General features: G+C 43.3%; 1 protein-coding gene across 4 annotated transcripts; it reads right to left on the reverse strand.

Annotated features, from left to right (window-relative positions):
- Positions 1-3,320: 3,320 nt before the first annotated feature.
- Positions 3,321-11,984, reverse strand: LOC139372990 (POU domain, class 2, transcription factor 1-like). Of its 4 annotated transcripts, none has more exons than XM_071112907.1 (13): positions 11,910-11,984; positions 8,940-9,002; positions 8,574-8,656; positions 7,741-7,932; positions 7,531-7,639; positions 7,352-7,440; positions 7,046-7,222; positions 6,605-6,746; positions 6,303-6,457; positions 5,879-6,125; positions 4,637-4,871; positions 4,480-4,538; positions 3,321-4,250 (listed from the first exon to the last, which is right to left on the reverse strand). In XM_071112907.1, the coding sequence occupies exons 1-13, from the start codon at positions 11,953-11,955 to the stop codon at positions 3,982-3,984; spliced, it is 1,866 nt and encodes a 621-aa protein (XP_070969008.1). In that variant the 5' UTR covers positions 11,956-11,984; the 3' UTR covers positions 3,321-3,981. The 4 variants fall into 4 exon arrangements, with proteins under 4 accessions (XP_070969008.1, XP_070969007.1, XP_070969006.1 ...); XM_071112906.1 differs by having other exon boundaries at positions 4,468-4,538; positions 11,910-11,980; XM_071112905.1 differs by having other exon boundaries at positions 7,513-7,639; positions 11,910-11,980.
- Positions 11,985-12,101: the final 117 nt, after the last annotated feature.

Genomic DNA, 12,101 nt, shown 5'->3' on the forward strand with positions numbered 1-12,101 from the left:
TGTTTATAACAAAGTTACAGTAAGAGATTTTTCATATACATTTGTAAGTAAAAAAAAAAACGTAATCCCCAAATACAGCAGACAAACAGGTCGACAAGATGGGACATAGTTAAACGACTACGGTCTCCCTACGTTGTTCCCGTGACAACAGTGTGGCGTGATAGTAGTTGATATAGCAGTAGTAAGCTAGTAAGTATACTGTTGAGTGGGTGTGTTCATCTATGTAGTCTGCCAAGTAGTGACATCACACCTTGCATTGCCACAACCATGGGTGTCACCACCTAGTGTTAGTGTGACAACTGCTACCTCACTAAACGAGACAGGAGGAAGTAGGGACCAGATTTGGAGTGGTGTACTGTAATCCGTTATGTTATCAGAAAAAATATTGTAATCAGATTATACTTTTGAAAAACTAGATGATTACTTCTTGGTTTACAAAAATGTTACATTGACACCTTTCTGTTTTATCAATTACATTAAATTAGGCATTGAAAAGCATTTACGTTTATTTCCCCTGAGCGAGTCTGACCACAAGTCAGAGACCACTATGACACAAATGTGTTGTTTGGATCATTTTTGTCAACTTCTAATGCCTCTTAAGGGGAAAGTAATCTAAAAGTAATCAGATTGTTACTGAGTAATCTAAGTTAACTGTTTACAATTTCAGATAACTAGTAGCGGATTACATTTAGAAAGTAACCTACCCAACTCTGTGTGGGTGTTAGAAAAAGATATGCAGGACTACACGTTTTCTTTTTTTTGTTAAAAAAAAGTATTAAATCACAATACACAGGCAGTGAATCCTAAAACATACAAAAATACCTTACATTTGACCATCTACCAACAGTAAGATCATTCTGCATTGACATCCATACTGAATGAGAAAAAAAACAATTAAGCTCTTTTCAAAACACATTTTCTGCTTGAAGATATCTTCCCTGAAATGTACCATAATATACATTGCGCTTTGGATGCCAGTGCTTGGTTCTGTATCGGTCTACTACAGTATAAATCCGCTGTAGGGACGGGAGTAGAAAGGGAAGCGTGAAGAGAGTGGGAAAGACCGTCAGAGGTCGGGATTCAATCCGGTCCTAGGTTATAAAGGTATTACGTATTTTAAAGGCAATGTTCCCTGCTTTTGCAGAGGTCCCATTCACGATAAATGCTGCATATGTTCAGCTGAATCAGGAATGGCCTTTAAAAGCCACAACGCCTATAACCCTGCCATCGATTGAATCCCAGCCAGAGTATTCTTTGGTATTTGTGTAGATGAAACATTTACTTTGGAATACAGCTGGAGGAAAATATCTGCCCTCTACTTGACGTAGTAACAAAACAAGCAGATGTTAAGGGGTGGGCAATCATTTAGACTCACATCGGGATTTCAAAATTCAGCGAAGGGCCGCACTTTTTTGGGGGCCGATTTGTTCGGGCAAAAGCAATTTGTGTGCCAGAAAAAGGGCAGTTATTTTAAAACGTAAAAGGTCCATTATAATTTAAAGTTTTAAACGTTCAAACGTTTCCTGGAGTGTTTTTTTCCTCTGACCGTATGTTGCCGACCCCTGCATTACTTGGCGTACAAATAAAACTAAGACAATGTGTAAGAGATGTGATGACTAACTGCACAACATTCAGGTAAAGTGACTACAAAGGACAGCAGCACCACTGATCTAAGTGTGTGTGTGGTAGAGCGTTATGTCTTTGGTTTCTTTTGAGATGCTGCCTCCTGGTGTTGAATAGGCCCAAAAGTCCCAGATGAACCCAGCACTAGACATCCTGTCCCCCCCAAGACTGGAACCATCAGTTAGGATGTCAGTAAAGTTTTACACAGGTTTTCTAACCTGCATTAACATACAAGCAGTAGTCTGCAGATACCATATATCCCATCCATTAAGGCCACAAAATAAAACATTTTCTCCCTTGTGATGTAAACATAAAGGCATGAAAAGTACACATTGTGAAAACTTCTGGCTTTACATGTTTTTGATAAAACAGCACACAACACAAAAGTAAAAAACAGAACGCAGTACATTTCCTTAGTTACAAGAGGACCATAATGGAAACAAGCATTTGGACTTTGTGTTTATATCCTCAGTTTGGTATGTGTATCTGTTGCCAGGTCAAACAAAAGAATCATGGATTTTAAGGTGTCAAATCAAATCATTAAACTGCAAGTCAACAGGCCAGAAACAGATCAGTCCACACCCTGTGGTTTACTTTGGTCCAGAGTCACACTTAAACATTTCTATCCTACAGAGGATGTTAAAGATAATGCACTACATTCAATTACAAGAACCTACTAGTTCAGATAGAAAACAGGAATATTTCATGTATATATATTACTTGCATGTGGATATCGAGCGTTAGACGTAAAGTAAAAATGGCCCTCGGATACATATTTCAAAAACTTCTCAATATAGCAGAGCAAACCCACAACAAAAAGACTCAAGCAGAGATACAACTACATTTCCCATAAGGCTTTACCCCCAGAACAAACACACACCACCAAGAAAAGAAGATCTACCCATCAAACCAGCTACAAAATGAGAACGCTAATGCTTTGGTATGTAGGATCAGACAAGAATAAAGTACCATTTGGATGAATATATGACATAATAATAGCAGTAGTACTGGACACTGCAGTTACAGTGCATGTGGAGTCAGCTCATGTTGAGTATCAAGATATGATTCTCTGCTGTCGTCACCATTTCAAACGTACAGCAAAGCAACAAAAAGACAGGTCAACATTTCTACATTCTTAGAATTTATGGTTTCAGTTTTGCTTGACTATATTGTTTTCTTGCTGCTGAGGTATTTCAATATATTATGTTGAGTCAGTACTGAATGCAGTACCCGGGGCTCTAGTGGCAGCATATTTGGTCTTACGAGAAAGAATAAGCTTAGAGAAGGCCAGACCTGGACAATCTTCTTTAACTTGTACATGCAGTGACTCACTGGGAAATGGCTGTCCTGAGAATTACCTCAAGATCATTACTCTTGTAAATACCTTCTTGAACTCATGTAATCCAAGGCAGATTCACTATGGGCCATGCAACCCCACTATACTACTGACACCTTACCCTACCTTCTCCAGACGCTCTTTTTGGTATCCTGCCTGTCTTCTATAGACCTCGGCATAAGGGAGGAGAATATCAGAGAGAAACATCTTTGTTAGTCTTTGGAAAGTCCCCTTCAAAATATTGCATTAATCTCTCCCGCTCTGGAGAGGTCCATTAGATAAATCCCTATGCTACATTACACTAGGGTGATGATAATATAGAGCTAAGTCTAGTACACTAATATTTTTTGGTTGGATAAAAGGTTGGATAAAGGACATTCCAAGTTCTCTTGAAGTCCGCTGTTTGTAACTCTTCCCAGAGACTGCAGTAAAGCTCTTCCATAGCAAGTCTGCACCCAGGCTCTCTCACGGCCTAGTGATTCTTTTAAAGAGTTGGTACTATGTTGAAAAACATGTTAAAGCAACAAAACTTTTAATAAAAGTTTTGAAAAATGTACAAACGGCAAATATCAGAGCACACAACTAACCGCACAAAGAACATTTTAGGTCACATGGAAAAACAAGCAGAGAAATCTAATCTTTAGTTGTAAATCTGATGTCAACGGTCCAGGCCTGTACAACATGCCCTCAAGTAAAACTTTAAATTAGAGAACCTAACACACAGATCATCATGAAATCCCTCTAGAAGTTAAACCATGTCAGTTTCATTCAATACTCAGCAAAATAAAATCAAACGCACATTTTTGGTTTTAGAAGCAGTTCTGAGGAAAAAGAGATTCTATTGCCAAATCTCAATCAATCTTTGAAAGGACCGTTAGGACCCCTTGTGGCAGAGATAGGGAGGAAAACATCTTAAGAATATTTTTCCAACAACAACTTTTTGGTGGTAGCAAAAAGAACAAAGATTAAATAACAACCAATGAAGAGGAAGAAATGGGGAGCGACCCGCCCCGCGAGTTCATTCATTGGGCCTTAGAGGCTCTGACGATGGTATTGACTGGTGTAGTTGCCGTGGTGATGGTGTTGGTGCCAGCGGTGAGTTGCAGGCTGAGGGCACTGGCAGGGATAAAGCTGACAGGGTTACTACCCAATAAGGACAGGCTCTGGGGGTTCAGGAAGAGCGGCGTGTTCACCATGCTGGGGGCGGAGCCAGACATGCTGGTGTTGGCAAATAGCAGATTCCCGTTCCCGTCCAGGGTGGTGATGGGGAAGGACCCGCTGGAGGCCAGAGCTGTGAGGAAGGAGGAAGAGGGAAGGTTAGACTAGCATAGTGACTGGGGATCATTTCTCCCTGATAAGACAAGAGAAAGCAAGGGTTCCACATCCCTTCTTGTAACCAAAACAACCCTATTTCAGAGCTCTAGTGACTTTTAAACAAGCCAGAAAAGACACATTAAATGCATATTTAAGTATGTATATAAAGGTGCATAGTAGCAGGGTGTACTTGCCACTCAACACACCTTGGATGGTGGCTAGCGCTCCTCCAAAACTTGCAGTAGTTAGGTTCAGTAAGGCCCCCCTGGAGGAGCAATGAGTCACTTATGTGATAATGGACAACACATCTTTTTCACTTAGATACCGAGTGGAAACAGCACTTTGTGTCTGTGTGAGCCTCACCCTGTGTTGAACTGCGACGAGGGCATGAGACCCGGGCTGATTCCCGCCGCTGCAGCCGCCATTGCAGCCAGACCCCCGCCGTTGCTGTAGAGCATTTGCCCCGCCTGCGTCATGGTAACGGCTGGCTGTGACATGGTTGTCACGGAGGAAGAGGGTGTAAGGGACATAGTGGGGACTGTAGGGGTGCTGGAGATGACGGATGCTGTGTTGCCGGTGGCTGGCACCAGGGTCCTGTCTAGAACACAGGATGGTCAACATTACACCGTATAAATAATATACTATCAACATCAAATAAATAGCTACAGGACAAAAGACAAGTCTGCATCACCTTCGGTGATGAGGGGAAAAAACTATCAATAGTTAGTCTGGATATTATTTTTGACGGCACATCGTATTGTTTTGATAATATATTTTTTGCGCTAGTTTGCTCTACCAGCACGATTTTTCCTTCATAGCTTCAAATCAAATTGTGTTTGTCACATACACATGTTTAATAGATGTTGTGAAATGCTTGTTCTCCATCTTCTATTTAAATAGGAAGCCAATTTGTTTTCAGCACTTTTATTTCCCTGACTGATACAGCGGTTCTCATGTCTCTCCCTCATCCCTCTGCAGCAGACATATGGTGAGCAACATGTTTGGAACATCGAAATCGCAATAAAAATCATAGTATCAAATCGCAATACATTGAGAAACGCAATACATATGCTATGTATGGTGATAATATGGTATCGTGAGGTCCCTGGCAATTCCCACGATCTTAGTCTGGATAAACTAATGCGGAACTGCTACTACCCATCAGTGTTGGGATTAGTTACTTGAAAAAGTAATATTACTCATTACATTTAACAAAAGTAACGGTTTATATTACTTTGCATTACTTTCATGAAAAATATCTCAAAAGCTCAGTTTGACTGTGGGAGAGAGGAAGGCGAGCAGCTCGCTCTACTTACTACCTCGGCTTTGATCACTAGTTTCTCCTTTCATCCGTGGCGCTGCCTTCCTGTGTCAGTCTAAAAGTGCTGCACTATACAGTATATGGGCTGCTTAATTAGCCATATATAATGTAAGCCAAACATCAGCTATCAGTTGTGGTTATAGCCTGCACGTATATGGACCCATAGAGATGCAGAGGACACACTTCCACTAGATGGTGAAGCCCTCTTTGGGCTTTGCCATCACAGAAACTATCAATGGAAAGATCAGACGAGTACACCCAAGACTAGAAAAATACACACGTACCTGTGAGGCTGAAGCTGGTGACAGGCAGAGAGGGGGTGACAGTCACAGTGGTCTGGGGTACAGTGTTCACCAGGCTGGCAGTAGTAGGGGATGAGAAGATGGACTTCTGGAAAGCTGAGCTGCTGGGAGGGTTGATCCTCTTCTCCTTCTGCCGGCGGTTACAGAACCACACCCGGATCACCTCCTTCTCCATGTTCAGCTGGTCTGCTATCAGGGAGATCTCGTCTGACGACGGCTTCTGGTTTTGCTGCAAGGGGACAAAGAGCACCAGATTCAGTGAGGGAAAGTAGACACCTAGTGCTGGCTGTGGTCTGTAGACACCCCGACTACAGTCAAACATCCCTTATTTGGGTCGAGCTCTTCTAAAAGGCATCTAAATCTCGCCTGAACAGGTACAATCTTCTTTGTTAGAACCAGGTCTTACCTGGAGGAAGCTCTTCTCCAGGGCCACACGGATGTTGGTGTCGATGCTGGTCCTCTTCTTGCGGCGCCGGCTATTGAGGTCAGACGCCAGGCTGGGTGACCCGTGACCAGAGCCCAGGGGACTGAGGCTGGGGCTGGACTCTGAGCTCACATTCTCTGCAGCCAGGGGGACAAGGAGAGTGGGTCAGAAAACACAGAGGGAGAAAAACTCGCAGATACACTACCCAAATATAAAAATGTACACAATGACAGCATTTAAAAATGTAAACAAATAACACACACACCTCCCTTATGAGGACCTACCTGCGTCGTTGAGCCACTTCTCCAGCAGCGGTTTCAGCTTACACATGTTCTTGAAGCTCAGGTTGAGTGCTTCAAAGCGGGAGATGGTGGTCTGGCTGAAGTCATTACCATACAGCTTCCCCATGGCCAGCCCCACGTCACCCTAGAGGGAGAAGAGAGGGGGCAGGGAAAGTAAGACTGACATCAACCAGGTTGGTAGTATATAGGGTGAGTTCCCTTCCTTAAAAATGTAGTTTGAAGCACTGAGTATTTAGGAAAAAAAGCTCAAGTACAATATAAATGCAATCCCTGGAACTCTTTCATATCTTGTTTCTATGGCAAAATAATGGAGGGAAGAAAATCAGTTTTGGATTAAATAATTTATCACAAACACAAAAAATAAAATGGAATCTATTATGAGCGTATTACAGCGGAAACCAGTCCAGAGTCCCTGGGCCATACCTGTGTGAAGCCCAGTCTGATCCTCCTCTGTTTGAAGGCCTTGGAGAAAATCTCCAGCTCCTCCAGATCATTGGCATCCTCCAGAGTGGGCGTGCCCAGACCCTTAGGGGGCGGGGTCTGGCTGTGGATGAGGAGCTGGCCAGGGGTGGCAGTTACGGTCCGCGTGGGAGCGGCCGGCTGTGTGCGATAGGAGAGAAAGATAGAGGGAGGAAGATTAGAGAGATGTGCATGGTCTGTGTTCCTGTCCTGAAACAACCCACAGCCACTAACAATTAGGCTATTGTGAAAAAGTGTGTTTCCCCTGACCTGTGGGGCAATTGTGATAGTTGGAGTCTGTAGGAGGTTGGCTTGGCTCTGAGGTAGTTGAGTGAGAAGATTTTGGGCTTGCAAAAGATCTGTCAAATGAGAGATGGTTTAGTGAAAGGTCCTGAAACATGAAACTACTTCAGTGCTGGTGTATAGCTTACTATGATACTGAAACATACTGGGCTGTCCCTGTGGAGTCTGGGAGATGAAGAACTGAGGCTGTAGCTGGGTGGCCATGGAATGACCTGGCTGGACCAACACAAACTGCTGCAGGCCCTGCTGCTGGAGCTGAGAGAGAGACAGAGAGACAGAGAGAGAGGAGCCTGTGTTAGACAAGTATGGAGTCACTGTGTGTGAGTGAGTATATAACACTACAGTAGATCTCTTACAGGAGTGATGTGTATAGGCTGGGACAGTGGTAGTTGGGTGGTGATGGGGGTGGCTGCAGAGGCAGAGATGGCGGCCCCCGTGGTGCTGCTGTTCTGGGCCTGGCTGGCGGAGTGCTGCTGAACGGCTGCTGCAAGGAGCTGGGCCTGAGCCTGCTGGAGAAACAGCTGCTGCTGCGCTGGAGACAAGGTCAACTACACAAACAAACACAAACAGGGAGAGAGACAAGAGAAGAGATTGAAGGAGAGAGTGTGTGTGTGAGTAAGATAGATAAAAGGGGGCATGTACGTGTGTATCAGAGATTTAATCTGTGGCTTAAACCCTACTACTTTTAAATTATAAAAAGCCAGTGCAACCTATGGGGATATGACTGCAGAGAGAAGGTGGGAGTATTATAATCAAAGACTGGTTATGAGGCACATGTAAATTGGCATACATTTGCATATCCACCCCCACCTGTTTCTAAGCGACAGTTGGAGTGGGCTAATTAGCATGCAGCAGACAGCGCGCTGGTTTTTTGTTTCAGCGAGAGGAGGCATGCCAGGCAGCAGGCTGCTGTACTTCCATTTTAACGGCTAGTTCCAAGCTGGCGCCAGGGTAGCGGGCTAAAGGCGTCACCATGGCAACATTGGACGCAATGAATGGACCCCTTGAGTAGCCAAGGGGACGGGATCTTATCCGTCTTGCCTTGGTGTTAGCATCATGTTGGCTATGGAGCTAACTGACTGATGGCTTGTAGAGTATTAGAGACTAAAAGTATGCAAATTAGCATTTCTGGCTTTTGTTAAAAAATAATAAGAAGAATATGAGTAATGCGTGGGAGTGTGTGTGTTACCTGTTGCAGCAGAGCCGGTGACTGTGCGTTGGTGAGGGACATGACCGTCTGCTTCTGAGAGTCCCGGCCATTGGTCAGCACGCCTAGAGACGGGAGGTCAGTCAGAACAACACAGTCAAAATCCTCCAACATACATCTTTACATTGGACCAAATATACAGACTCAAAGTTGTTACTACTCTGTTACCACAGTACAGCACCGAGGACAACACCATCAAACCTCAAGTCAGTTCAGGACTACATTTTCTGTGATGGAAATTAAACAGGCCATAATATATAAAGACGGCCAAGCTCAATCCAAGAAACACATATTCCATGACATACTAAAGGCTCTAGTTGTAGTCAAAGAAAGGCTGTAGAAACTCACCTTTGACCATGTCCCCGTTCTCCATGGTGCTTTTACTGGACACTGACAGGTTGATTATCGCGTCTGAAACAGAGAGGAAAATAGAAGCTTGTAAACCAGACAGCTCGGAAACAACACATGACAATTCAATTTATGCCTTCAGAAAACAAAAGAAAATGGCAAATTCAAAGGATCAACAAGTGTAGAATTCCACAAACCATCACAGGTGTTCTGGAATACTCTATTGTCATGACACGCGGTCCAATACCCATACTACTAGCATACCAATTGAATAGCACTGTATCCAAACCCAAAACATTGCTTCATTCAAGTGGTATGTGGTATGTTAGTGTGGATATTGGAACAGATCTCTCACACTGCTCTGCTCACCGGCTATTGCAGAGTCCACAGTCTGTGGCATCACCGGCGTGCCATCCAGGCCAGCTGGCACTGACCCCGCTCAGTTGGGCCCACTGACCAGGAGCAATCAGAACCCAGAAGACTGGCACAGCCAGGTGTGTTAAACAGAACACAACAGGAGGAGATCCGTCTAGTGTTCTCTCTCGCTCACTGTAACAACTAGCTGCTCGGCACACCGCCTCTCTCACTGTAACAACTAGCTGCTCAGCACACCGCCTATCTCACTGTAACAACTAGCTGCTCAGCACACCGCCTCTCTCACTGTAACAACTAGCTGCTCAGCACACCGCCTCTCTCACTGTAACAACTAGCTGCTCAGCACACCGCCTCTCTCACTGAAACAAATCAACAAGAGTGTGGCAAAACAGTATTCCTGTCTTTTTCTCCTCATTTTCTCTCTCGCTCTCTCCCTCCCTGTGGAATGGAACAGAAACAAAGAGTGCAGCTGGCAGCGTAGCGCCCATAACGAAGCAGCGTAATCAGTATTCAGCTGATTAGAGCCGTATGCAAATTCAGCCCCCCGTTTCTCATTAAGCCAAGGCGTGTGCTTTGAAGTTGCGGAGAGCAATTCATTTCACACAGAGCTCCGAAAGCTTTCTGCATAATTCAAAAAATCTCTATAAATATTTATTAGCTAATTTGCATATTAATTGGATAGCTTTTAAGGAGTACGTGGCATGTGCCAAATAAGTTCACTCTTGTGCGCACTCTCTCCCTCGCAACTCTTATAATTTGAGGGCGAGGGGGATAAATTACTTCCAAGCTGTAGGCCCCACTTTGCCATTTGATAGCAAACTGATAGTAAACTTTGTTTCCAAATCCAAGACATGAAGGCGTGAGTGAGTGTAGGACTACGCAAACCCTTATCATGGCCTTCTCTTCAATGGCAAATCTCCAAAACAAAACATATGACATTGAATTTGTATACGAGACTGATGGCTGTAGGCCTACACTGAAAATGTTTGAGCTTCAGCAGACAGTTGTGGATAAGAGCTTTGAGTTCCATAAACCTAATTGGCACACAATGCATTATGCAAATCATTCAATTAATAGAATTTCAGATTAGCAATGAATTATGCTTTCATGTTATTGAAAGCCCAAATGCATAATGCAAAGTAGATAAGGGAGAGAGAGCGCACAGGAGAGACGGGGCAGAGAGAGGAGATGGCAGAGAAAATGAAAATTCAACGTATTCAAATAACAGACATCCAAAATATGCAAAACATCGATCATATTCTGTCAAATTGGAGCTGAAAAATACTGCATAAGATTCCTCCTGACCATTGGAGGCCTTGACGCAGGGCTTTACGACACTGTAACATTCTATCAGAAGTCGTTTACCTTCAGGTAGACAACTACAGGACTAGACGGTAGTAAAAGGAAAAATGTGAAAGGAATAGGCTAAGTCAAAAATGTGATTGTTTTCAAAGAGACTAACTGATGGATAGCCTATGTGAGGAGTAGTCTACATGAGATCCACAGAAGACCTTGTGCTTCCATCAACCTCTAGTACTACTAGTACACCGTGGGGTGGCTAGGGAGGGGTCTCTTTACCCAACTGTGTCACATTTACTCTTCAGAAAACATAGGCTGAGCTAGTACAACTATAAAAGTTATTCCACTGGCATGCCTAGCGGGGAAGACACAAACAATGACAAACTTGGCCATTTCAATTTCAGTCTGCTTTCACTAGCAAACAGAACAAACCAGTTGGGAACAGTAGCCCTCTTTGCACAAAAAGTATTCAACCTGATAGCTAGTCTGTGACCTTGGCCTGGAACAGGTACGTGGCAAACTCCACTCCAAGCTGTTTAACATTTTATCAAAAAGTTTTCATTCAAATGTCGAAGAGAAGTTAGGAGAACTACGCAATAAAGATGTCAACGTTTCCATGGATTTTTATAGTTTTTCGTTGGTGCGATCTCATTGATACAGTACCCATAACGTTGACTGTGTTCATTGCTACAGTCAAGTTACTGTAGCCAGCTAGTAATGAAAATAAGTGATCTCCTCCTAGCGGTAACCCCCCCACTGCATTGCAAATAATAGATTTACTATTATTAGATTTACTGCAATTGTTGTATCAAATCCTCGCTAGATTCTTTCAAATTAATTCTAAACATACTTCTGAGATAAATGAATATGCAAAATGTAGCTAGCTGCTAGTTAGCACGAAGAAACACTAGCTATTTGCTAGCTAGTGTCCATGCAAGCGAAGCTAGCTCGTTAACTATTGCCTTTTTTTCTGTAGCTATGTTCCATTACAATTTTTATTAAAGGAGTTAAATAGCTAGAGCAAACAACTCAACAGCGTTGCCGATTACAGATAAAATATGTTAAATCGCTGTGACTTTTGGCTATGAATATGGAACGCGCACCACACAAAGGAGGGAATGTCTTCTCCTCGAACGACAACAACAATCCTGGTCAGCTTTTTTCCTCCTACACGCGCCGGGTAAGATTGTAAACTAGAGCAACCATATGGTGCTGGTCTTTTCGTTTATTTGTCACGGAGTCAGACCTAATAAAATATAATCTGCAAATGAATATGTAAAATGTAGTAATGATTACCTGGTCCTGAACTTTCATATTGGCTCATTACTCCTCCGTCAGCCATATTGAATATTTAAAACAAATGCATTCAGTCAACTATAGAAGCCCTCCCACCCAGGTCGTCACTATTTGACCACGCTAGAACCGACGGAAGTAGGCCTACAGCGCTTCAAAAACCTCAAACACGATTTTAAACACTTAGACCCGACT

This window comes from Oncorhynchus clarkii, chromosome 18 (genome assembly GCF_045791955.1).
Source record: "Oncorhynchus clarkii lewisi isolate Uvic-CL-2024 chromosome 18, UVic_Ocla_1.0, whole genome shotgun sequence".
Lineage (NCBI taxonomy): Eukaryota > Metazoa > Chordata > Actinopteri > Salmoniformes > Salmonidae > Oncorhynchus > Oncorhynchus clarkii.

Excerpts from the sequence above, each read along its gene's own strand:
- LOC139372990 (XM_071112904.1), bottom strand. The coding sequence starts at position 11,955 with ATGGCTGACGGAGGAGTAATGAGCCAATATGAAAGTTCAGGACCAG. Across the intron at positions 8,657-8,939 it reads GAACGGGGACATGGTCAAAG|GCGTGCTGACCAATGGCCGG; the intron begins GTGAGTTTCTAC and ends TCCCGTCTCTAG. Across the intron at positions 7,640-7,740 it reads AGCCTATACACATCACTCCT|CTCCAGCAGCAGGGCCTGCA; the intron begins GTAAGAGATCTA and ends TCTCTCTCTCAG.